This window comes from Anas platyrhynchos, chromosome 1, assembly GCF_047663525.1.
Source record: "Anas platyrhynchos isolate ZD024472 breed Pekin duck chromosome 1, IASCAAS_PekinDuck_T2T, whole genome shotgun sequence".
Classification (NCBI taxonomy): domain Eukaryota; kingdom Metazoa; phylum Chordata; class Aves; order Anseriformes; family Anatidae; genus Anas; species Anas platyrhynchos.
Window position 1 is genome coordinate 45,673,104 of NC_092587.1, and position 27,260 is coordinate 45,700,363.

Consider the following 27,260-nt stretch of genomic DNA (forward strand, 5'->3'; position numbering starts at 1 on the left):
TTGTCTTACTTTTGATTTTTTCCAGCAATGCATTTATTTTGGTAAGGAAAACCCACACACATTAAAAACATCTTTATTTTCCTGCATTTTGACACCAAAAGTGAATGTCTTACGTTACAATTTTCTATAGACACAAGTTCAGCTATTTGAAATACTCAAAAAGCAGATTAGAAGAAAAAAAACATTACTCTTAACAGAAAAAAACACTATTGCTTTGCTACAAATTACCGAGTTTGTCCCAAAGGTCACAGAAAGTAATGTTTTCCCCATAACTACAGTCTACACAGTAATTGTACCTAAAGTAAAAACAGACTATTAACTAATGTTCGTAGCTTTTCATAAGTAGCACTTTAAGAATAAGTATGATTTATTGCAATTTTGTATGAAGCAATGAGACTGAACATCTGTATGCTGCAAATTTTAAGCACACCAAAAATGTATACATTCACTTTAAGAAGTTGTTGCTTATCACTCCTTATTGGTAGTAGTGAAGCCAGCTGCCTGCTCAACTAAGTTACACAATATAGAGTGTTTCAGCATGCTTCCACTGAGAAAAATACTCAACTGCATGAATGTAGTAAATCTCACCTTTGAAGATGAAACTGTAAAAGAAAATGCAGCAATGCCCTCTTCATATAAGAATAAAACTTCATATGGAATTTTCACGCTTAGAGAATACCTCTCTACATGAATATTCAAAATCACATAAAGCTGTATCGGAAAGATCTCGCATTTTTAAGAAAAAGATCACTGCCAAAGTCGAAGTTCAGATTAATTTAGATAACAACCTTTACCCAAAGAAAGGCATTTTAGTAGCAAATTATATTTGATGCAATTTTTGTCTTCCACATGTATTACTAATAAATAAGTTTGTCTAAAACATCTGTCGCCAATTAAATTTGTACTCAGCTCCTACAACACTGTAAGCATTAAAATGAAGTGATACACTTAAATGTTACACTTAAACAGAGTTACTTGTATGATTCTATGACTTACAGAGATGCAAACAGGTCTACAGTTACATTTACTAAAATGTTACAGTAACCTACAGAAAAGATTGTTGTACTCTCCCTACATCCTAAAACACCAAATTCAGTTAAAGTGTTACTGAAAAACACATGAAAATGCATTTCCCTTTATCACTTGTGTTAAGAATTTTCCTCCACCATAATCTATAGACAAAAGTACAACTTCTTTTCTGTACAAAGAAAGCTTTAAAAAACACAGCTTCACATTTTACTACGTTTGCCCTTCTCAGTTTCCAAGATCTTGCAAAAACAAATATACAGTTTCTCAAAAATGAATTTAAAGGATGTCCACATTAAAAAAATAAAGCCTACAAAAGTTCAAAGATCTAAAAAAATGTTACTCCTATGGCAAAGTGATCTCCTACTAGTCCAAAGTCCAGAAAGTTACTGATGTCCATTTAATGTTAGCTTGTTTCATTTATCCAATTTATCAGGTTCCAATCACATTATTTGTAAGTAGTCCTTGAGCCGATGAGAGGGCAGAAGAGTTCTCTACAATTAAAAATAGGAGATCAAATCGGGTGTGCCTTTCAGAAAGATACTCATTGGGCACCATCTTGAGAGACAATATTGAGATATTTAGAGAAAGGATTTCCTTGATTAGTTTCCATAGACTGATAAACCAAAAACAAGAAGACTGAAACAAGAACAAAGAGAAGAATTTTTATCCAAAGGGGAATGGAGCGTTCTTTTTTTGTTGGTGGTTTCTCTGACTTGATGTCACTTGAGGTACCATATCTTGGAGCATACTTAGCGAAACTTTCCTCCATTCTGAAAGGAGTGTGCTCTATAGGCCGACTAGCAGCTCCTTTGATTGGTCTACGGCAGCTAGCACTGTTAATTAAAGAGAAAAGAGTGCTGTACATTTAAAAGAGGAATCTAAAGTATACAGGAAAATTTTTAGTACAGATGAAGAACTATAAATTATTTCCAGTGAATAGGGTACCTGAAACATTTCATAATGATACAAGTGCTAGTTTTAAGAGACAATAGTTAATCATTCAGAATTCAAATAAACATCCCTTTAAAAAAATCACTGCCACTTTATGTTACCCTATCCACATACTCATATCATGACTGGAAATAAAACTATGAAGCATTTCTGTCTGTCTTTACTCATCACTTACACAGTCCCTCCAGGATTTCCAAACCTGAGTTTGTCCAAGGCCATTAAAATGTTACCAATGGCTAGTGGCTATGTCAACACACAGAGCCAGGTAACAAAGTGTAAGGGTTAAGAAACCTGCATATATTGTCATGCCCTTAAATGCAAGGACAGCATGCAAGCATGGTTTTAATAAAAAAAAAAAAAACGGGGCACAGATTTAACTAGTCTGATAAACCTCAAACAATAGAAAACAGAGCTGAATGGTGCCCACAGAAGTAGTAACTGATTTTATATTTCCTCCTTACAGCATGATTTCATGCAACTGCATTTCACATTGAAATTTTAATTAACTTGTTGGAAATAACATTAAGAGTGGATTTCACATTATCTTAACATAGAAGAAATTACTACCTCAGTCTCTAAAAGGGACAGTCAAAATTTTATGACTTGATTATCCAGAGGGCTTTAGTTTTTATTTAAATGTTGAGTTCCAAAAGAACTTAATAGCCCTTCCTATTCTATCCTTACTTAAATACTATGTATGAATAAGAGTCCTGTTGTAGTCAAAGGAAAAAGTGGTATTTGAAAGTTATTTTGAGCTTTCTTTTTGAAAACCAAAATCTGTGCTGGGAGACTTTCTTAATTAACAGCCAGACAAAAGCAGTTGCATCTAGCCAAAAACTCAAGTCAAATACTGAAGCATTACCACAGAGAAGCTCCTTCCATTTAACCTCCAACATCTAAGAGTTACAGTAATAATTACTACTATAATGCTGTATTCCCTCCATCCTCTCCAGTTTAAATAAAGAAAAGGCTTTTTGACCAACGAAACTATGTACACAAACAGAATTGGTTCTCTCCTGTCATAGAGCCAGAATGCAGGAAGTCATGCCTCAGAAGTCTAGCAGCGTAATTTAAAGATACTTCTCAAATAGGTTTTCAATAACTGCGAAACAAGCCCTCCATAAGCAGCAACAATACCTAATTCCTGTAGGTGTTGATACTTCGTAAGGGAACATTTCCTTAAGAATATCCCTTTCTACTCTTTGTTCTTCTGTATGAGTTCTTTCCAGCACCTAGGAAAACAAGAAAAAAAAGTTATAGGCCTAACAAACTTCAAAACAATAAGGTCCTAGGTAACAACTATCTCAGTGACCATAACCACATGCAGTTTGCAAGAAAGCATTTGAGTCACCCAGTGACATATAAGAAGTTTAAGTCTTGGGTTTTAAAAGTTGGTTTAACCTTCATTACTGGCAGCTGTCTGGTCACTTTTGGTGTCTTAAAGCATTCAGTGCTCTCCTCAGTTTCCTTTAAGATAAAGAATATATTGTATAAATCAAATACAACTGCCAGCCAATGATCTAGATGATCAAAAAAACTTAACCATCACCTCTATCATGGCTGTGTTGAGCAGGTCACAGGAATGTTTATGGCCAACATGATTAAACAAGCATTGATGAGGATACTCTGTCTCTTTTTGCTGTAATAAACAATGCCATAGTACAGTGAAATACCAACTGAAAACATATGCAGTTTGAAGTAATAAAGCAAGTTTTCCCACCACCTTCTACTTGACATCTAAGTCTAAGCTGCCATTACTCGTGTTATAAATAAAGTAGACCACTTCATAAATCATGTCCATTGGTAGAGCAGGCTTCGTAAGTATTAATGCACATTTATCTACAGTAACTACTTGGAGCAATAAACTCCATTTAAATTTAGCCAAGCATAATCTTGTCACACAATTGCACAATATTATAGAACTACATTAATACAATTACATGGGCTTGCCAGTGCTTTAGACATTTCTCCAATAAATACTTAATCTTGACAGCTTGAATAAGCTAAGAGTATAAGAATTCCCCCACACACCCTTAGTAACTGACAGGACTTCGCAGCTGCTTTCTAAATTCAGACTTTAAAGTAATTCTACTATTTCAGTCCTTCAATTAAGGCACGTTGTGTTTTTTTTTCCCCTCAGAACATGCCAATATATGAAATCAAAGCTAGGTAACAATTCTGCTCTATCTTTGAACTAGTTAAATAGTTTATAAGAAATGAAGTTATACTCTGTATAGAAAAATAGCAGCATATGGAGACATAGCCACAAACATACTTGGCTTGGAAAAAAAAAGAGCAGAATTCTCCCACCCTTCCCCACCCCCTTACACGAAGCTGAAAGGGGAAGATAATAAATCTTTATATTCTCTTTGATGCCATATGACAATGCTAGTCTGGTTGAACTACTGTGCCACCAGGGCAATGACACCTTCCATTCCTTCTGCACCAAGAGCTAAACACACACACACAAGAATCTTGTTCACAGAAAGTAATAGCAATCTATATTTTAGTTTATTTACTTCAGCTGTCATCAATGGTTTCTTTGGTGTTCTTCTGGGCGTGTCTGAGAGTTCACTGATTGACAGTGTAGGAGCTGCACGCTTGAAATTTCCAGGCACCCTATTGCCAACCTGCCGAGATTCAAAATTGTTCAAACTCAGAATTAACCAAAAACACAAAATAAAAAAGGGGAAGGGGAACAGAACCAAACAACAAAACCCTTACGTGCATCAAAAGTATGTATGTTAGCAATTAATTCAAGAAGGTTATGTAACAGATACTCTGACATAAGCAAAGGAAATGCATTGCTTATCATTCCAAATAGTTTCTTTTAAGCCATTTAGAAACATAAAAGCTATTTAGTTCACACAAAAAGCCAAACTTTAAAGCAGATATTCTGCATGTACTTAAATGAACTAAGTAGAAATCAAGGCCTTTAAAATGGTTCTTCTCAACCCTCCCCCGAAAAAGACGTGAGACTAGGTGATTACCTAGTGCCATCTCAAACTGAGCACCACTAGGTACTAATACAGAGACTGAATGCGGTTTTAAAGACTACTTCAAGAAAGCGAGACCGTCTTCTATTAATGTCTTCAAAACAGAATGATTCTATTAGTAAAGATATATTACAGAAGAATACCACTTGCATGATTCATTATGTATATTTACTAATCGTATTTACTAGGGTTTCGTCGCTTGCAGTCAGTATAGTGTCAGCTAGGGAAGTACTCTCTGATATTACAGCATCATCTACAGGCAACTGTGCTGTAGCTTCCACCTGTTTGTTTAAAACAAAAGAAAACAGTTGAATAAAATAGCCACTAGGACCCTCATAGTAAGAAAAAAGCTTTTCTATTATAATAAGCCTCTCATCACCCTTTTCCTTGGTGTTCTTCTTGACACTCTGGTAGACTCCCTAGAAAATGCCTGAAGAGGTCCACTTTTTGAAGATCCACTTGTCCAGGTAGTCTCAGTAACTCCATCTTGAGAGTAAGTCTATTCAAGCATCAAACACATGATCAAACATGAAAGCCAGCTCTCAACATCAGATACCCAAAACCAAAAGCCAAAATAGCATGCATACTCCATAACCAATTATCTTGAATACATTAGAAACACCCACCAAGAACAAAACCAACCAAAAAAATTTAAACCTTTTATGTTCAATAATGCCTGGCTAACTAGACAGGTAGTGTTGACCACAATACTCATATTAGACCATGCTATTTTTCAAATACAGAATGGACTAATTAATGACCAAAAGCTAACCGGCTCACTGCAATAGAATGAGATCCATAATGCTACAAATAGTCACATCAAGTCATGGACAGCAGATATAACTTCTAAGCCTGCTACATTACCTACCTACATGTATACAACAAAAATGAAGCAAAAGCCAAACACTATAATCATAAGCAAAATGCAACAACTTGTTCATTACTCAAGAGTGTATTCTCTCAAGTGAAGACAACGTTTTAGGCACAGATACCTATATTTCTCATCTCCATAGGGGAGAGGGGAAGACGGATGGGGAGATGTTTTATAATCTTAGAAGTTCCCACATAATGATGAGAATCACTTAATTCTCACTTAACTGCGGGTTAAACGATCAAGCCTGAAACAGAACATGTTGTTATGTGGTTGTGTAATGAAGTGCCAGATTTTTATAACCATTAACAAACAGACCATTCCCCAAGCCTGACAAGCCTGATACATGACAAGCTATATGCTAAAATTAAAATCCTCCTCAAACCTAATTCCAAGCACACACCTGGAAGGAAATGGAGATGATGGAAGGCCTGTTTTTTCAAAATTAGAGAATATTTCCCTTTGTATTTTCTTATCTTTAAAGAACAATAAAAATAAAAACCCTTTGTTAATACTGAGGTCTTTGCACATTAATACCTCTTTCACTGGCACATTACCAAGCTTTAAGTTACATTTGGTGCTGGTGGGAATTACGCAGACCACTGCTGCACAGCAAAATAACTTCTCTGAAAGAGTATTAGCCACAAAACTGAATGCATTCAGAGTACAGACTGTAAAGTACTTATCTATCAAGGGGTAAAAAAAAGTTTAACACCCTTCTCAGTTCCCCACTTGTACCTTGTAAGTTACTCCAGTGAAACTAGAAGCTAAGCAGTTTTATGATTATAAATAGAAGTTCTGTGTTACAGCTGCTACATATCCAGCAGAGGGAGCACAAGTGTTTTGCTGTATTCTAAAGTTACTGAAATACTTTGAAAACCAAACAATGGATATTCATGCACAGACCTCGTGCAAATAAATTCAGATACTCCATATAGAATTGTAGATTTCAGCCTATGTCTCCAGTATTCTTTTAAATTTAAATAAACTTCTAATGAAAGGTCTCCCAATCCCTCTTTATACATTCACCGAACACTGGCTTCTCAGCTTTTTCTATTAAGAAAAGCTTAACCTGCAACACCTTCAATCATATCTCCTTTTCCCATATCCTTCTTTCTATTTGAGAGGTGTTCTTCCTTAGAAGCTTAGAGAAAACACTAATTTCAGACTAGTCCCACTCAAATACACTCCACTCGAGAAAGCAGAGAGGCAATTCCCTAATCCTACTATTGGAAAGCTCCCCTGCCCCAGACTGTTTTACTAGGAACTGATCTCTTTTCCCCCCCACAATGAAAAGTTGGAAGTGTTTCAATAAATAAGCCCTTATCGCCTTACTTTTTCTTTGTTGGACACTCAGGTATTTTAAGTACCAGGGAGATCTTGCATAAGAAGTCTAGGAAGTGGCTAAGTCTATTTTATGAAAACTATCCAGACTTCAGCAGGGCATATTCAACAGAAAAAAATAAAGTCTACACTTAGGATTATCCGCACCATTAATTCAAGAGGCGTTCTCTGTTTATTCTGCAAATACTTCAAGTAAATAAACCCTATTAAAATGCAATACATTTAGATACATCAACACTCTGTATACGATCACAGAAAGCTACAGTGCTGTGGTTCAGAAGTATCATTCAGCATATGCATACAGGTAGTCAAAAACAGAAGAGCAGAGAAGAGTAAGAACAGCACAACCAGAATGCCACTACAGAAGTGCTTGCTCTTCTTGAGATTTTCTACACTGCAAGGAGGCCTCAGTAGGCTTAGCCCACCTCTTCCTGTTCAGTGTCATCTACTATGAGGCCTTAAACTCATGTTTTTGACCTTTAAGTCTACATTCACCTACTAGGTTGGAGGAAAGCACTCAAGTTAGGATTTTCTTCCAACTCTTCCAGTTTACAATAAGCAGGCAATTACGCACAAAGAACTGAGCTCAAGTTCATCTAGTCCTCCACTGCTATCCAACTAATAAGACCCTCCCCACCCAATTTCTGTTGCAACCAGCCTGCTCTAAGACTTACTTGCACTCTTTTAAGAAAAGAGAAAAGCAACATCCTTAAGTGCCAAGTCTTCAGCACCAGATGACAGACAATCCTTTCACTATTCTAGGCTAAGAATAGTACTGCACAGGACCTAGAAGTGTCTCACAAGTTAACACCACACTGCCAACCAGTCCAGGCCCACCACTCTTCAGAGCCCCAGTCTTAGATCCAGTGCCACACAGCAAACACAAGTTGCATATAACTCTGTAGAATGAGTATAGTTAATTGACAAGCTGTGACCTTAAGATTTAATTTCACAGAAGGGGAAAATAAAGGTTATGATTTTCCCCATCTTCCAGTTTCATTCTCAGCAAAATGCACGGCTATGTATTTGCTGGCCCAAGACATGGGGTTTTGCATCCTCTTGGCTTCATGCAGTTATAAAGCACTGTTTGTTTTTTTTTTAAAAAAAAAAAAAAAACAGCAGTCAGGAGCTCAAAGGTTGAACAAGCTAGAGAGTTCTTGAAGAAGTGTGTCACCACTTTGAAATGATACCTTTTTGGATTAATCAAGTTATATTACATTAACTACTAATTAGTAAAATACAGAAGGAGCAAAAACATTGTATCTACACTACTCATGAAAAAGATTAGAAGAGAAAATAGTAATAACATAATGTTATTACATTGAAATTGGATGAACAAGAGCGAAAGTAAGCCCTCATCACTTAAAAAATGCCCTGAAAATACAGAATAAAAAGGAAATGGGTTCCCAAAGATTATGAAGCTTTGTTTGTTGATAGTTATTTACATGTAATGCAGCTAACATATTGAGGCTAGCAGGGATTTGGGGGTAGATAGCAACTTACAAAACAGTAATCCTAGAAGTACAAGAACTTTATAATCCAGATGCCCATTACAAACACCATCACGAGATGAAATTGACTGAATAATGAATACTGATTTTGTGAATTGAACCATGTATTGTGCATTGTATATCGAACCATGTGTTTGTTTTGATTTGTAGAAGTGAGATCAGTTTAGCCTGTATCCTTAAGAAGCCAGTCAAAAATATGCAGAACTGGTTCTGTACATTCACAGCTGTGAGCTTGGGTAGCTCACAGCTGTGTGTTACCTGCTTTAAGAAATATCTATAGTAAAAGAAAGCTGATACATACACATATCATCTGAATAGGAAGAATCTAGCATTTACCATACTACAGAGTACTCAGACAAGACTGATTCACTAAGATACTGATCTGCTAATATCAAACTATTAGCAGGTTAGGTTTTGTGCCCCTCCAGGATGTTTTCTGGACAAGTCCTTACTGTAGGACAACTCTGCTACTTAGTGGTCAGATGAGTACTGCTGTAAATATCCTAAGTAATCTAAGCTGTGCAACACTTTATTTACTGATACTGTCACATTGTAAGGACAGATCAGCCACCAGTCACCAAATCCAAGCTTTTGAGCTGCTTCTGTAAAATCCTTCTTTCACTAGGACAAGGGAACCAATGATAGTATTTCTAAAGACAACGAGTACATACAGTGAGATTCAAACTAGTTATTTTCTTCTAAGGAGAAGTTTGCCAATGAATTGTCTACTCCAGTAATGCTGCATGTCTGTATATGCCTGTATTTATTTATGTGCATATATATAAAGCAGTACATGGCTTTATGGATTGTTATATTTAACTCAATTATAAACATATGAATTTATAAACGCATACATTTAGAGATAGAAATAGATACTAAAATAGATAGAAATATAATGTTTCTGGTATTTAAAAATATTTCTCAGAAAAAAAAAGACTGGAAATGTTTTCCAAATCTTTTGTTTGGGAAACTGTTCCTTTTATTAAGTCAAGTTCTCCACAAACATACAACAGGACAACACAAGTACCTCTGACTTATTTTCTGTCAGGCTTCCAAAACTAAACATGTTATAGTTGACCTGGTAGAGCTACAGATGCTAGCAAGAGAGACTGACAGTTTTTAGAAGACCATTATTTTGAATGTTATCATACAGGCAAAAACCAGCAGCTGTAGTTAATTCACAGGATTTTCATGCTGTATTAGAATAGGCTAAGAAAAAGAAAACTTGAGAACAGTATTGGCTGTTTTATCAAGTGTGATTATATTTAGTAAGCACGCTGCCTGCAGTTAGTAGCTGTTCTAGATGCCATTAAATGAAGCATACCTGGTTGTGTTCAACAACTCTTTGTTTGAGTGCTACTGGAGTCTTTGTCCTGCCTTTCAGCGGTTCTCTCTTCTCAAGCCTCAGCTCAGTCTTCGGATCTGTAAGTGGTTTTAATAATTTTTTTATATTACTACAGGTTAATAAACTACACTTGGTTTAAATTAGTACCAAAAAATCATTTTAAGACAGCATTACTGTTATGAACTGTTTCCTTAAAAAAAAAAAAAGTTGTGAAGTACAGGTTAAGTTTTTCCACTGAATGGAGAAGAACTAAGCCTCCTGAAGAATAATGTTATTTCAAAGTTCTGACCCAGGTATGTCACTTCTATCCTTAAAAAAAAATAATCCTACACCTCAAATAAGCTTTGACTAATCCAGCAGTTCCATTTAGGAACTGGTACCATGTCACAATTGCTTTAACAAAGCTTCATACTATTTAGTAAGGGGACTGAAGCTTTCAACACTGCTTTAGGTTGCGAGTTTAGTCTCCTTTAGAATAGGTACTTATACAAGACTCCTTTTTGATGCAAGAGAATTGCAAGTGGTTAGCAGTCATCTCACCAGTAAGAGGATGCATCACTTCCACTCCCCTTACTAAAACACTAACAGCATTACACCCCAGATCTCAAGTTCAGTTATCAACATCCCCTAGGCCTTTTAAGCCTGAATATATGGAAACTTTTCATTTTTCCTTCAATGTTTGAACAGTTTGGTAATTAGATGGAGACAGCTGTCAAGTTACAATTGGAGTCTTGACTATCTCAGAACAAAAACAAAACCCTTTAACCACCCCATCACCGCCACCAAGTACAAGAAATTAAAGATCAAAAGCAAGCACAACAATACAAAGCAGACCCAATTGATTTCCCAGTTGTATTTCAATCCCTTATGCTCCATCTCTGTATGTTTCTATAAAAAAAATCCACAGAACTACACTAATCACCATGAACCACAGAAAATAATCATCTTCAAACATTCCATTCAATATATTTCTTAGAGCTTTTTTTGTTTTTACTTTTTGTAATGTGTGATGGTGTTTTAAGTCCCACCTCTCCTGCCCGATACTTTTTTTTTTTAAATCACTTGATATTAAAACATCCCAAAAATAAAAATCAACTCAACCCAAGCTATGTCCATAAGGAACAGAACGTAAAAAAGTGTCATACACAAGAAACTCATATACAAGGAGCACATTAAACAATACCTTTGATGTACTGAAATTTAATGAACATTTATAGACTATCCCCTAAAGAAGATAACTACTGGGTGCACTGTAATACAAAACTCATAGGCAAGGTGCAATGAGAACTGGAACCAGATTTACAGGCTCAGCTCCATGTGAAAAATGGACAAACAGAAGGGAACATTTTACAATTGAAGTGTCCTTTCCCAGAACAGGCTCCTAGATCACTGTGCTAGCACTCCATGATTAAGTATACTTATCACATGGTCTACAATGGTATATTAAAGCCTCAACAACAGATCATACCCTCTTTAGATATTTCTTCTACTTCTAGTATTACTTATGTATAATTTGAATAGTTCACATGCAAGTTCCACTTCAGTCTTACCTTCTTCATTGTCACTGTACTGGTCAGAATCATTACTTCCATTCTGTCTGGTGTTCTCAGTAGCTGAAGAAATCATTGGCAGAGGCATGGATGACTTCAAATTTGGACCTTGCTCTATCAGTTTCAACAGCTTTTTCTCATAAAGTTTCCTAGTTGTAGCTGTAGCAAGTAAAGATACATGGTACAGATGCAGTTTTAGTCTCCTGATGACTGCTAGAACATGACTGTTATATAATCCCTTGCGAATTTCCAGACATGTTTTCTATTTTTAATCAGTCTGTATGACCTAAAGAATCATATACCTGGAGGTATATGCTACCTCTAAGGCTTCTGAATTTTTGGTTCAAGAAAATTAAGACAAGCTTAGATCTGTCAGCAAACCGAGTATTACAAGCATTTGTCTAGAGAAGGATAACTGCTTTTCAGATTTTTTGTTTCATTTGCCACGATATGCAAGTTGTCATGCCCTTGCAGTGTCTATCTCACTGAATTTCGTGAGGGTAAGTGTCCATGCAGATTCCACTATCCCCTTAACCTCTTTATCCTGGAATTAACATACTTTCTCCTAATTTAACATTTGGCCTACTAGCAAATTCAGCCCAATAAGCAGAGGTAGTATAAGCAAGCAGCAAAAACAGAACCTCTTGTTTCCCACATTTAGCTGTTCGGATGGCTCACCTAACCTGACAGGACAATGGTTAAAACAAAGAATAATTACACACTCTCATATCAGGATTGGGCAGGCAAAAATCTGTAGAAGTGACCAGTGCCCACACTGCTAGCAGCCAAGAGTCCAACCTTATCAGAAAACTTCAAAGGGGAAGCCATTCTTAAGAAGTAGAAGACTCACAAGAAACAGAATCCATATGCTGTAAAAACTAAGGCATTTACTTAAAAATGAAAAACTTTAACATTTTTCTAAACATATTTCTAGTAGACTGCAGAGGTATTTGAATTTTCCACAAGGCTTAAGTGTTATCTGAGAGAAAGAAATCGAATGGGAAAACATACAGAAACAGCTAACAAAGTATTATGCATAGAAGACTATTTGAATGCATGCAGGACTCCAGGCTCTACCACTGGCACTTTCACTCCGTATTTCAAACATTCTACAAAAGGCCTTGCATGCTAGAGCAGACCATCTTCTGCTGAAGAGCTGTGAAATCAAAGTACCTTGCTATCAGGTCAGCACACAGTCTTAAGGCAAGGAGCTTTGATCTTGTAACACAGGAGACTGCCTAAGGCAGGAGATTAAGTTGGGGTGGGGACTTCTCCCTGTTCCTCCTGCTGAAGTAGGTCAGCACACAGGATGGCATGCAAAGTTCAAGGGGCCAGAAAAGAAATAAGCAAGGAAAAGATTTCTGCACAATGCAGAGTAGGAAATGCTCTAAAGAAGGGCAAATTCTCTGTTCTTGTTCTGCTCTCGAATAATAAGATATTATTATGTAAGACATATTTTGCATTTAAGCAGGCTCAAGATCAACCTCTGTACCAGAAAACCTTATTACCACACTGCTAAACTTTAGTAGTTACATAGCTTCAAAACAGAAGCTGGAACACGTACAGCTGGCCTAGAATATACAGAACAAACTGGATTTTCCTACACAGGAGTGCTTCAAGCATTTTCTGTGTAAATAGTTCAATGAAAACATCCCATCCTCAGCAAAACACAAGACTATAACAATACTGGTTATGTAAGCAACCAAATCAGAGAAGCTCAGGGTACTCAGAACCGAAGTTTAGAGATCAACACATTCAACAGGTGAACATTTTAGCTACTTCAGTTGACCTACCTACAATTGGGCCAGGATTTATTCCATACTTCATAAGTTGTTCTTGAAGATCTTCATTACTCAGCTCTGTTATATCTAGGTCATCCTTCTCTTCTGCCCTAGGTTTGTCAGTTTTTTTCGTGGCTTTCTGCAAAAAGCAAAAGGCAAAATGTTTCCAGTTAATATTTTATTATTATTATGAGAGCACGGGGAGCTATGAGAGTCCAGAAAAGCAATGATATTCACACATACCTCAACTGAAAGTAAAGCATATGTGAAACCCTTTGAACCATTTATTCCTACTAAATAAACAAGTGTTTCCTACTCATAAAGGGAAATAACCATTAAAAGATGCCTCTTTAATAATAAAAAAAACCTTACTCATTATTCTGATCACATATTTTAATTTGAAGTATACAACAGGAGAGAGTTTCTCTCCAATAACTGGAGAGAGAAACTACTAGACATTTAACCAGCACTAAACAGTAAGTATTTGTGTTCCATTAGCAATTTTGCATTATCCTTCTACCTAGCAGGTCGATACCTCTTCCTCTAATGAAGAGGAGGTCCCTCAGTTCTCACACCCTCCCATCCAAGTTCCCCAAATGCCTACTCCCTCTCTTCTCCTACTGTAATCTCACAGAGAACAATCTCAGAGGACACAACGTTACAAAACAAGTAGAAGAAAGGCAAAGCCAAGAACACCCTCAAATTTTGAAAAGCCTGCCTGCCTAGGCCACTGCTACTGTAGCTCTATCTTGCTATAAATGCTCTATTCTTGCTATATATTTTCTATTATATATATATATATGTGTGTATATAAGAATATATTAAGATTAATATATTAAGAATATATATATTCTTGCTATAAAGCTCTATTCTTGCTATATCTTGCAAACACAACTCTGGCAACACACTTGAACAGTTGGCAATACACCACCACCACATACAGATGGTTATCAAAATAATCTGCCAAGATGTTACTCCCAAATTAGCAGTTTCCATGATATCCAAACAGAGTGATCATGAAGGCTTCCCAAGTTGAACAAGTGTTGTTACTACAATAGACATTTCTAGGCTCCAAGATCTGCAAGATTGATGAGGTATGACAGAAGAAATATGCTCGGGAACTGCTTGCTCCCAACTATGAGAAAATCCAATAGAAATATAACTTACTTCTAAGCACTATCTCAAAGTAGGAAGATATAAACATATCAATTATACACTTAATGTAATTCAACTTAAAGATCCAAATAGCTCTTCTGGTACTTACTGAAGACCCTAAAATTCCAAATGCAAGTATGTTGTCATATTCATTCACAATTAACATTTTTCTTGGTGTATTTAGTAAGATATCACTGTAAGACTGTAAGAAGATCATCAATACAAGTCAACAATACCTACCTAGCCATTAGTGCCAGTTTAATACTGGTTTGCATACAAGCTTGGTCTTGATATTTAATGCTAAACAACTATAAGGATTTCCAGCATAACTGTTTCTGTAATTAAGTTAGATTTTTCCTTAACTCCTGGATTGTGAAAATGCCGGCATGATGAACTTAAAATTAACTGTTGAAAAACGAGAATCTAAGAACTTAAGATTCTCAAGAAACAGACTCCAAGAAGTCTGAAGAAAGGATAAGATCACTGAGGTAGTAGAACTGACTAATGACTGATCAAGTGAGATAAATCTTTAGATATAAATTTAGATATAGATTAAGATAAATGCAGTTTCTTTACCACATAAAAATCTAATTATTATTTGAAATAACTGAACCCACTTATCAGAAAGTAACCAACCTGCAACTACAGGAGACTTGTTTTTACTTGTGAATCTGTTGGTCACACTTAACATCAAATAGTATTACTGTATAACAAGAATTTCATATCTGGACTTTTTCCCCTCAACTACTGACCTGTACAAACAGTGGAAGAGTTCCAAAACACATGCTGGGTTTTCTTGTTAGATCTGTTTATATTATTGACAGCTCCAGAGTTTGCACATGTCACAAGTCAGATTAACTAGGATGATACTTGGGTATTTCAGAAGACAACTAGCGTGGTGTAGCAAGTCAATACTGCAACACCCCATTAAAGAAACTGGAACCATTTTAATTTATCATTGCCTTTGTATCTCTTACTGGCCACAAAAGAGGCTATACTCTTTGAAAATATATACCAGAAGAACTACACAGCATTCTACTAAGTTAATTTACAGAAATCTAACTGCAACTTATGAGTAGTAACATCCTCCAATGCAAGTGAACTCACATCCTACAGTATCTTTAATACATTTCTTCCAAATACCATTTCACTTTGTCTGATTTTGTTTCACTTTTGCATTAACACAAATCTAGACCATGAGAATATCCAGTTTCAGCAGAAAAGAGGGTAGTGGAGGGACGAACAGTTGAAGGTAATTGTGTTCTTCAGTAACAGGACCAAATGCATTGATTACCTTGTGTTCTGTGAGGTCTCAAACTTTTACTTTTGAATACCTACTCTCCTTAAAGGAGATGCAAATGATTTCACCTGTACAAGTACAAAGCTGCCATTTAACCACTTACTAGTCCATAGGATTAGTCCCTAGAAGCAGAGACTACTTCTAGAAGACAGGAAAAAGTCTCACATACCTTGTCCATGGTACAACCACATAAACCTCAAGTTACCACAATCATACTACAATGCACCACTACACTTTCTGTGCATCACAACTTTTTCATGGGACTATCCTGTGAGACAACTTTTATTGCAGGTTTTTTCTGATCTATCACTGCAAATACAAAGAAAAATAAGAAAACATTTTCCTGGTTTGGTGTCATTCAGTAAAATTAAAGTCTTACTATGGTGCAGAGTAAGTGTTTAAAATGAAATTGTGGTGAATACCAGAATTTGCTGAAGTAACGTCTAATCACTTTGCCTGTAATACTGTAAATATTCTTACAGTGTTGTACTCAGACTAATAAATCTTTACCTGAAGATCTTGTAATCCCAACCAGAGCTAGCAGCATTAAAAAAATTCCAGTCATGCCGATTTTCTAGGAAGGAGATGGAAGAGGATCAGCACACTTCGCTAGGCAGAGATTTGTTCATGTCAAATAGATAGCCATTTGGTAGCATATCTGTCAGGCTCAGTTTCAGAATAGAAATCCAACACCAGTTTGTCAGACAGACCATACTACTACTTTTACTACGTCTAGCACTAGTCCACCAAACAAGAACTAACACATCCACGAAGTCACTGAATAATACCAAAACTATGGGATGTCAAAGTATTTTCAAATCTTGACTTAAACTGCCCCTACACTAGGATATTCAAGGGCTTTAATTGTAGACAGGTGCAGCTTCAACACCAGCAGCAGAAAGGCTTAAGGCTTCTTTACTATTTCTCTGAATGAGGTTAAGACAGGCTAAGGAAGCCCAGATCATGTCAACAGAATGCTCTTTAATTCTCCATTTGTACAGCGTCATCTCTGGCAGCAACTAGTTATTTCTCCTCAGGAAAAGATAAGGAACAGCAGTTACCAAGTCTCAATAACACACTTGCACAGGGAAATAGAGGGCTTCTTATTCAATCATATAAAGTTTTCTGCTGCAGAAAAATTTAATTTTAAACTAAGTCCTCCTGGACTCTGGTATAATATTTACAAAGCTACTCGGCAGACAAAACAAACAACAGAAAGGAAGTTCTGCAGCAATAATTCAGGGATGCTGATAACTCAGCTTTGAGAACTCTACCTTTTAACCCTCATTAGTACACACCAGACTTGAATTTCCATGCCTATGTATGGTAACAGTCCTAAACGAAAAGACTAGGGACTACTTACCCCTCCCACTCCTTCCTCCCCAGCCACTAAACTCTACATTACTCAGCAAAAGGAATGTATCTGCTCTGAAAGCAGATCAATGCTGCATGGTGAAGAGTTGTTTCACCACAGCCTCTGGTGAAAAAGTAAAAATTCAGAACAAGAAGCAAATCAAGAAACCAAACTCAGATGCTCCCTGGTCTCAACCAGGTGAACCTGGAAATGCAACTTTTGTCTCTGTCCCTGCTGACCTGACATGCAGTGCTAGACAGAATTGCTTCACTAGGACACTTGGGCACATTTTATTTAAATACGGCTGCTGTTCTTATAACAGCACACTAAGAAGTGTGCCCCCCCAAGTTCAAGATCCTACAGCTGCAGAAAGTCTGAGGTGCAGAAGAGCCCAGCAGGACTTCTCACTGAGGTGGGAATTAGTCACTCACACTGCAGATGAGCGCTATTTAAAAGCCCACTGAGGTGCTGATCTGTACTCTGGGTCACATTTGTACAACACATCGTCATCAGGAGATACAACCATATAGGAAACATCAAATAGATCCTCTTTTGTCACCAGGTAGCACATAAACTTTACATTCTCTCACCTACCCAAGAATGCAGTCCCACCTTCCACACTCTTCATCTTACTAAGCATCTGGACCTATTATTCTGCCCCTTTCCAACAGGGAAGGGATTGATACTGTATACTTATATCAGCTACAGATATTATGTATCAACTACACCACTAAGCACAGATGCTAGCTCTGTGTTTATGTGGCTACCTAATCAAAACAAAAAGTAAAAAAACATCTGATAGGCATCGCCTGTAAAGTTTCAAATAGGCCCTTCAGGTCCAAACGTCATTATACCTTCATCTAAGGAAGTAAGATATCTGACTGATTTTCTTCAGATCACCACTTTAAAGGTAAAAAAATATATATATATTTATATCACTTTCAGAAGAAATTCTTCCAGGGAGACATGAAAGGCATCAGTAACCAAAGTCAAAAAACTACATCTTCTGAGGTCTGAATAGCTCCTGTTTGGAAGCGATGTCAAAGTAATTTTTTTGGTACGTACTTTAAAACAATGCTCTTCCAGGGGCAAAAATGCTATTTTGTAGTTATTTCTGCTTTGAGCTGTCTGTCTTGACATTCAGGTCACCATCAACTAGCACCATGAGCATCATCCAGATGCAGATGGTTCCCTCTGCAGCAAGGTGTCTCATACCAGCCACTGTCCTCACATACCAGTGTGCTAAATAGGAGGACAAATACCCCTTACCCCCCTCAAAAAAAAAAAAAAAAAAAACACTGAAGAATAACAAACAAAAACTCCATATACATTAGTAGAAATCAGGAGAAGCTGGATACTCTGGACATCATCAGAAAGCACATTCCCCAAGAGCATTCTTTTAAAAGCCTTTTCCTCTCCTGGTAAACAGTATAGCTACAGTGAGCCCCCCTGCCACATACCCAAGAGGTGTTACATCTACAGAAGTGTCCATACTTAAAAAGACACTTTCAAATATTTCACAGGAAAAGTTATTTTAAGCAATGTATTTGGGATGACATTTTTTCCTGACTTTGATTTGGGGAGTTTTATGTATTTCACAGCACTTAAAGTCACCTTGTGCAAAGCAGAGTGCAGCACATGCAACAGAAGTTCTTACTGCATCACATTACATGTAAGGAAATGAGTTTCAGAGGAGATGCAAGATCTTACTACATTACAGTAGTCTATTTGTGACATTCAGGTTCCAAAAAAATACACTAACTGCCTAAGGAGTTTATTGTTCCAAAGTGTGGTATCTTCAGGTCCTAAAAATACCATTTACAGAACAACTCCCCTTTAAGGTTTTATCTGCTCATACAGTCACGTTAATCACCTGTACATTCACTACTGTATCAGAACAAATTAGTCCTAAAACTCACATAAATATAAATGAAACAAGACCAGGCACTATGGGTGCATGAAACTTGCCGTCCTCCGATATATCATTAATACACTAAAGTTTTTATTCATTTTGAGAAAGTTAACTGGGACGTAGTATTGATAAAGCTGTGCTGGAATGGCAGCGGATTTAAAAGATCCAAGTTGCAGCAGGAGAATGAAAGTGTTTTTATTCTTAATCCCTGTTGATAAAGATCCAGAGCAACGTACACCTGAATGCATTAGCAAACACCCAGAGCTCAGAGAAGCTCTTTACAGTTTAACCCCTCCCCGCCGCGCCCCCTGGCGGCCTCCCCCCGCCCCATGCCGTGCCCGCCTCCCGTCGCCCCGCCCGGGCAACCCCTTGTGGCCCGCGGCTGGGTCCCTGCGGGCAGAGGGTGCAGAGGGCCGGGATGGCTGAGGGCAAGCCCTGGAAGGCAGGGGTGAGGTCTCCCGCCTGCATTGCTTCTCTCTGCTCAAAGCGCTCCTTTCCTTGTTCCAGGCACTGTTCTGGCCCCTCTCTCCCTCCGTGCATCAGGCATTCGCTCAGCCAACAGCGGTAGTGAGAATTCAGCGACAGATTTGTTATTAAATGCTTGTGTTACGTTAAGGTATGCCCAAAGAAATACACAAAAAAAGCACAGTGAGAGAGAACCCTCCAACATGCAAATCCACCTAAGTGCTCTCTCACCGTTTTTACAAGTTCGTACTAGCCTCGACTGAATCACCTGGATGGGAGAGACTTTTGTAATCTTCAAATTGAGCAGTACTCCAACTTTCAGCAGTGATACAGGAAACGGTAGCCCACTGTTTTCTTAATCCCATAGGAGAAGAAGAAATATCTTTACAGTTTTGTCAAGTTGATTGCCTAAAGGTTTAAAACAGCCAGTTTACGTTGTCCCCCTCCATATACACAAACAAATATTACAATTTCTAAGACCTTCAATAAAAAAACAGAACTAGTAAAGCATTGCAGCTTTGTTGGTCTCATCTCAGCCTAAAAATAATGCAGCTTGTCCTGTTGTATCAGTGCAAGTTATAGAGTACACTTCTATTTCCTTACGCATGCAGCGCAAACTGTTCGCTGGTCCTTTTAAGCGTGCACCTAACCAAAATACTGAAGACAAAACAACACAGTTATAAAGACAAGATAGAGGATGCTGAATCCGCCTTTGTTTCCAGGTCCTACAAAGACACTTACAGGAAATATGGTATTCCTTTATCTATTCCATAATGCCTCATAGCTTCAATATCCTCCCTTTGCCCCATGCTCTTTCAGAAGCCTAAGTGCTTTCCCTCCTGTCCCCTCTTAGTCTTATCAAAATATTTCACTTCGTTTCCATAACAGAATCCCACTCCCTTGGATGTCAGGCTTCAGACAGGACACAGAACACCCAAATCCAAACAAATGCCACTAGCATAGTCAGTGAAGTTTTGGAACACGACGATACTCTGCTCTGAAATTAACACACAGCACTAGCAGAAACAGCGCAGCACCTTACAGCAGTTATTAACAGAAGTGTAGTGGTAACACCCGTTCTGCAAACAGAGAAGTCACCCACAACTGTTTAAGCTCAAGCAGAGGAAAAGGAGGTTAAAAAACATCTTGGAACTTTAGTAGTTAAGACTTTTGTTTTTCAGGTTTGCGCCCCTCAGTACAAGAAAGACATTGAGGCCCTGGAACATGTCCAGAGCAGGTCTGCGAGGCTGGTGAAGGGCCTGGAACACACAAGTCCTATGGGGAGCAGCCGAGGGAACTTGGGTTGTTTAGTCTGGAGAAGAGGAGGCTCATGGAAGACCTCACTGCTCTCTACAACTACCCAGAAGGAAGGTGTGGGTAGCTGGGGGTCGGCCTGTTCTTGCAGATAACCAGTGACAGGACTAAAAGGAATGGCCTCAAGTTGCACCAGGGGATATTTAGGTTGGAAATGAGGAGATGTTTCTTCTCAGAAAGAGCAGTCAGACATTGGAACAGGTTGCCCAGGGAAGCGATTGCATCACCATCCCTGGGAGTGTTCAAGGAAAGGCTGGATATGGCGCTTAGGGACGTGGTTTAGTGGGTGACATTGGTGGTAGGGGGACGCTTGGACCAGATAATCTTGGAGGTCTTTTCCAACCTTAATGATTCTATCTACCTAATGATTCTATTCTCTTCTCCTACAGGCTGTGAAACATGCCAGATTCAAACAGCCTACTAGACTTGAAAACACCTGGAACATGCTACAGGCAGGCTACTGTAAGTTACATTAATGTCTAGTTCAATATAAAGTTACTCCAGTGAACATTAGTCAAGTGTTTGAATTGAGCAGATGTTAGGAAAAAGAGATAAGTAGTTTAGTTAGAAATCTTGTTTTAGTTGCAATTTCCAGTTTCTTAACTCACCAACCATTGTTTTCTTCCCCCCCCTTTAAAAAACTTGAAGTATGAAACATCTTTTAAAGAGCCTGTTTCCTCTGCTCCTGCTTTACAAATGGCCTTTTAAAGATAGTATTTCAGAGAATTAAACACTTGTAGCGTTACACAAATCTTAACTCCAGTAGCTGGCAATCACTGTACAAACCTTTGCGTGAGAGCAGACAGCGCGCTCTCCTTTAAATTACGAATAAAAAAAGCTTTCTTAGTGCATGCAAACTCACAGCGTACTTGTGAAAATATAAAAGGGAAAACATGTTTCCCTAGAGGGAAAGATTTTAAGAGGCTCCCATCTTTTCCCTTACATGTATGCGATATTAAAAGCGAGGTCTCGGGAAAGCGTGCAGCGGCTGGCGGGCAGCACGCCGAGCAGCGGCACTGCTACAAAGCAATGTGCTGGGGCGCACCGGAGAGGCAGCCCCGGTGAGCGGGCGCCCTCCCCACAACCCCAACACGCCGCTCCTCCGCAGCCTCCCCCTTCCACGTGGGGCCGCTCGCACACCCGCCGCTGCCTCGGGGCTCCCCCGGGGGGCCGGGGCCGCCCCACACGGCCCGGGGAGGGCCGAGCCGGCCCCGCTTCTCCCCTCTCAGCCCCGGAGAGCGGCCCCGCGCCTCCAGCGGCCGCCGGGGGAGCGGCGGGCGGGCCCCGTGCGGCCGTGAGGCGCGGCGCGGCGCGGCACTCACCCTGCCGGCGGCGGCGGCCCCGCGGCCCCGGGGTCCGAGCGGCGTGGGCTCCCGCTCCTCGTCGCTGGAGAAGTCGGGCTGCGCGGCGGCGGGCGGGTTGCGGGCGGTGAGGTGCTGCAGGTAGAGCTGCACGTAGACGTCCTTGCGCTGCTCGCCGCCCGGCAGGCTCACGTTGTTGGCGATCAGCTCGCTCTTCAGCTTCTCCTTGGTCAGCACCGACGGGTCGGCCAGGAACTCGGGCATCGCCGCCGCCGCCGCCCCGCCGGGAGAGGCGGCAACAAAGCGCGGCGAGGGGGGGACGCGCCTGCCCCGCGCCAGGAGCGCAGCTCGGCGGCGGGCGCTTCGCCCAGCCCGCAATAAGCCGCGCCCCGATTGGCGGGGAGGGGGACGAAGCGGCTCCACGATTGGCCGCCGGGCGGGAACGGCGAGAGGCGCGCGCGGGCTCGGGCCGCGTTGGTGCCTTGCGCGAGGGCTGGCAGCGCAGTTTAAATTCGGCTCGGGCGGGAGCGGCGCGGGGCGGCGCCGCCATCTCCCCTCCCGCCGCCATCTCCCCGCGCCCTCCCTCACGGGCGGCGTCTCCCCGCCGCCCCCCCGCTATCGTGCCTCTGTTGCGCCTGTCGCGATAGTAGGGGGTTTAGGGGGAGCCCACGACATCCCACGACGTGTGCCGCCGGCTCCGGCCGCGGCAGGGCTCCGCACACGCCACAAGCCCTCCCCTGAGGCGCTGCCGAGGCGCCCGGCTCCCCGCAGCGCCTCATCGGGAGCCCGCGCGGGAAGCGAATTTGGCAGGGCGGCTGCCGCAGAGCTTGCGTGTTAAAAACTGTAACCAAACAAAAACCCGATTCGAGGGGTTTCTGCCCTACTGCAAATCTGGAAAGGCTTGCCGGTTGTTTTTTTTTGCTTGTTTGTTTTCAAGCTGACTTCAAAAATTTCACAGGAGTCTGGCCAGCTGTGGGGAAGGGCGCACTTTCTGAGTGCAGAGCCTTCAGAACAAGCATGCTGCATTTTTGTTTACATACTGCCTGCTGGGAACGCACACCGCCGTGAATTCGCTCGTATTTGATGATGGGAACTGCTTAATATTTGCATCTGGTTACGCACGCCACACTTTGGAGAACTGTATTGCAGTATCAGAGGTGAACGTAATTGAAACGTGAATGTTTCAATTTGTCCATCAACCCTGCATGTGAAACAAGATAGTGTTTGCACACGCTCCTTTTGAAGTCCCTGAAAGACTTTTAGGTTACTGACAGAAAGGAATTCCCCTGGTGTGGTTTGTTCTGTCACTAAATATGATGGCTGTCATTCTGGTTTGCCCAGCCATTGCCATGGTGTGAGCTGTCGTACAGCAGTTTCAGTGCTGAGGGTTATCTGCAGAAGGGAACCTTCATGTAAAGCTGGAGCCTACCCACAACAAGTCTGACACTTTCTACTCAGGAACTGGTGTGGTGTAACAACGTCATACAAGGGAGAAGCTTAGTTTGCAGAATTTAATTTACCTTAGTGCAAGTAACGATATGAGGTGGCTGGCCGTCATCCGCAGTTCATTATAATGTATCTAAAAGTATTCATTTCTTCGTGTCATGTATTTTATCTGTTCAGTGAGACAATGAGGCTGAACTGCGGGTGGAAGTTTTCCTCCCATGGAAGGAAATACAGTGTGAAGTAATAAGTACTAAGTATGAAGTATCAGCACAAAGTTACACTCCCAGTTCTGATTTCTTAGTAACAAATGGATGGGTTTACTGGCTTTATGTTGGACATGTATTTTTTGTCTGTCTGCTGTCAGGCAAAGCTGTCTTGGAAGCATAAAGACAGCAGAAACTCAGCATCATGTGCATTGGCTAGCTTCAAAATCCAATAGAGTGGTTGTGGAACCACAGTCTCAAATTAATCTTACTTATAGTTCTTATCTATGTTCCATTCATGTTTTAAAAGATATTTCCTCAACCACAGACATACACATTATCTGTCATGAAAGATTTTATTGGTTGTGTTTTTACATGGCTTGGACACTGGACTCTTTTTTTTTTTGCCTTATCTTCAGGTGCTTCCAAAGTGACAAAAGCTAAAGCATCCTACAATCCTTTGTATCACCCAATTTCAGAGCAGTAGACTTCTCTTTGAAGAAATAAAAGCAAGCAAACAAACAAACAACAACAACACAACCTTGGCACAAAACTGTCCTCTATTCCCTAGCTCTACACTTTTCATTTTGTTCCCTGGGAATAGGCATTCTCCAGGCAAGGTAAAGATACAGAAGATAACGTGAGAGAGCCAACATGTGCACATGCATAATGATTAGCACTGGAAAATCTTTACTGTGAGGGTGCCAGCACTCAAACAGACTGCGTAGAGAAGTTGTGGAGTCTCCTTCTCTGGAGATATTCAACCCCTCCCTGGATGTGGTGCTGGGCAGCCTGCTCTAGGGGACCCTGCTCCAGTCTGTGTCTGTAACCTGCAGACCTGCAACTAGCACCACAATTAGACCTTAATACAGCCGAGGATCTGTGCCTTTATTGTTTGATTTCTTTGAAGGAAAGAAAACTTATATTATGAAGCAAAGTGCAGTGCTCAAAGGAAATAAGTTCATTATGAATCAGCTCAAAAGATCTTTCTAATATTTTACAGGAAATTTAAAAAACAAAAAAAAAACACAAAATGGTTCATATGCCTGTTATATGATTTGCGTCAGGTTGGAGTAAAACTCTTCTTTTGCCACGCCTTGTGAGAAACATTTCAGTACTTAAATGATTATTGCTAACAGCAAGTTCCGCTTTTCAAAGACCAGACTTCTACCTGAGAAACAGGTCGTCACGTTTTACTTCTTGTCAGTATAAGTGGTGACAAAAAGGTTTAGGCAAAAAGTGAAAATGGTGTAAGATTATAGCCATTTTCATTGGCTGAAAAAGAGTGTAAGCTTGCCTAAAAATGTGAAATATGCTGAAAGTAGAAGCCAAAAATCCTTCCTTTGTAGAACCCTCCCAAGTGTCTGGAATTTGTTAGCTTTCCTGACTGTGAGGAAAAGATTTTCTGTCATACAGTCATCTTTGATATGAGAAGACTGAATGCCTCTTAATTATTTCAGATTTCTAGCTTAGAGTTTCCCGATGTTTATGGTACTTAACTTCTAATGCCACCCATAAAAACGAGGTATGTAGTTCATGTTGCACTACACTGACAAAATATGTTATCTCTATCTGTGTGTTCAAAAAATTATCCTAAATTCAATGGAATTTTTTGATAACATTTAATCCATAGTAAAATATGCATGTATCATTTGCATTCATGTTCAATATTTGCCTTGAAATACATATTAAAATTGTGAAAACTGTAAATCCATTCATGGCAAAGACATTTAAGGAAGTGCTACAGATATGCCCTTGTCTTAGACTGCATTGATATGGAAATCTTCTTATTTAAATGAAATGTAAAAAACCTATATGAAACATTAATTCAGTCTTGCTGTACAGTGAGTTTGACAATGAAAATAATACTCCCTCTTAGAAAGGCAACAGAAACTGGAAAGCATTGCTATAAATAAAATAAGCAGTTGCCCAATGGTTATGGTATAGTGTAACTATACCTTCTAGAATCACTTGTTGCTTGTCCATCTTCTTGGCTAATTTAGAAAAATAATGTGGCTTTCTATGAGCACTAGCTTTCTTATCAGAAATGTCTTTTTAGGCATAATTCAAGTAGAAACGGCAAAGCAGGAAGAAAAAAAGCATGCCTTACTGAAAGTTACATCTCCTGCTGAATTTACCAGAGGACATGGTTTTACCAGGGGACCAAGCTGGGCTCCTGCACCCCAGTGGGAACACTCTTGGTTGCCTGACTGGGTAGGCAGGCAGGTGGCTGCCCTTGTTCTGAATGCAGGGGTGTCCAGCTTGGTGGGAAGCTGGTATGCCTCTGTTTGCAGACAGGGAAAGAAAAGTGCACAACTGGATGGTCTAGCTGGTTTAAAACTTCTTATTACTGGTGTGATGGATTTGGGCCTGAATAACTGAGGACTGGAAACAGAACTATCAGTTTCTACTTAAGTACACTGACAGTTAGAAATGAAGTGAAAAGAACAGTTCACAGGAGAGTGCCCTGCACTGAATCATTTCCAAACAAGATGTATGTGGTACGTATTCTTATCATATATGGACAAAGATAAAGCAGAAGCTATATTTACCATATATGAGCTATTACTTCAGCCCCCGGATTTTTTAACCTTATGAGAATTTAAGTAAGTGTCTGTATTTAATTTGTAATAATTTTGTAAGAAAAACAAAACAAAACAAAAAAAAAACAACACTTTTTAGGAGATGAGGCAGGTTACAAAATGCAGTATTCAAAAGGTAAGAGGGACAAAAGCACAGAAGCACATGTATTATAGAAACAAATACCCACCAGACTACTTGAGTGCCTCAGAATTAATGGAGCCAACTTGATAGTACATCTATGGGACTGAAGAGAATTGTTATCTCTGTTTTACCAATAAGGAATTGAGAGGGAGAAAATATGGTCACAAGATCTCTGACATTTTAAGGTTTGAAGATAGCATTAATTTTTTCACTTAATTTTGAATTAAATTACTTTGATTTTGGGAGAATAGGATCGCTCTCCAAAGAACAACTGACAGAAAATTAAACCTAATCATTGGTTGTTGTGTGTTGCTGTTGAAAGGGAGACAATTACGCTTTTCATCCCGTCCCAGGCCACGCGCTGCTGACGCTTGCCTTGTGTCAGGTCTCGTAGCTGTGCCGCCAGGCCCCCACACTGAGCCAGCAGCTGTTGCTGCACAATTGCAAGACGTGATGCAAGTGGCATGGGGGAAACGGGCAGACAGGGATGGTGAGGGGAAGGCGAGACTGACCTCTGTGTGACAGCCTGCCCTCACATCAGATGCAGGGTGAAACCACACCCTGAGCAGGGCGATGCTATTAATAGGTCTTCTGTATTGGCATCAGATGAACTCCGCACCGCAAGCCCGGGGTGTCATCTGGCAGCAATCTGGAATGCTTGGAGCAGCGCACCTGCTTTGGCAGCAGAACAGGAATGCAAGCAGATTG

General features: G+C 39.7%; 1 protein-coding gene across 6 annotated transcripts; it reads right to left on the bottom strand.

The window, feature by feature from the left end:
- TMPO (thymopoietin) lies at nt 1-22,646 on the bottom strand. 6 transcript variants are annotated; one of them, XM_027452442.3, is made up of 11 exons: nt 22,201-22,641; nt 13,391-13,517; nt 11,598-11,756; nt 10,027-10,124; nt 5,356-5,475; nt 5,162-5,257; nt 4,500-4,610; nt 3,530-3,619; nt 3,382-3,447; nt 3,118-3,212; nt 58-1,862 (listed from the first exon to the last, which is right to left on the bottom strand). In XM_027452442.3, exons 1-11 carry the CDS (start codon nt 22,441-22,443, stop codon nt 1,571-1,573), a joined length of 1,497 nt encoding a protein of 498 aa, XP_027308243.3. In that variant the 5' UTR covers nt 22,444-22,641; the 3' UTR covers nt 58-1,570. The 6 variants fall into 6 exon arrangements, with proteins under 6 accessions (XP_027308255.3, XP_027308243.3, XP_027308244.3 ...); XM_027452443.3 differs by lacking the exon at nt 3,382-3,447 and having other exon boundaries at nt 22,201-22,640; XM_027452454.3 differs by lacking the exons at nt 5,162-5,257; nt 5,356-5,475 and having other exon boundaries at nt 1-1,862; nt 22,201-22,646.
- Between the last annotated feature and the right edge of the window lie 4,614 nt (nt 22,647-27,260).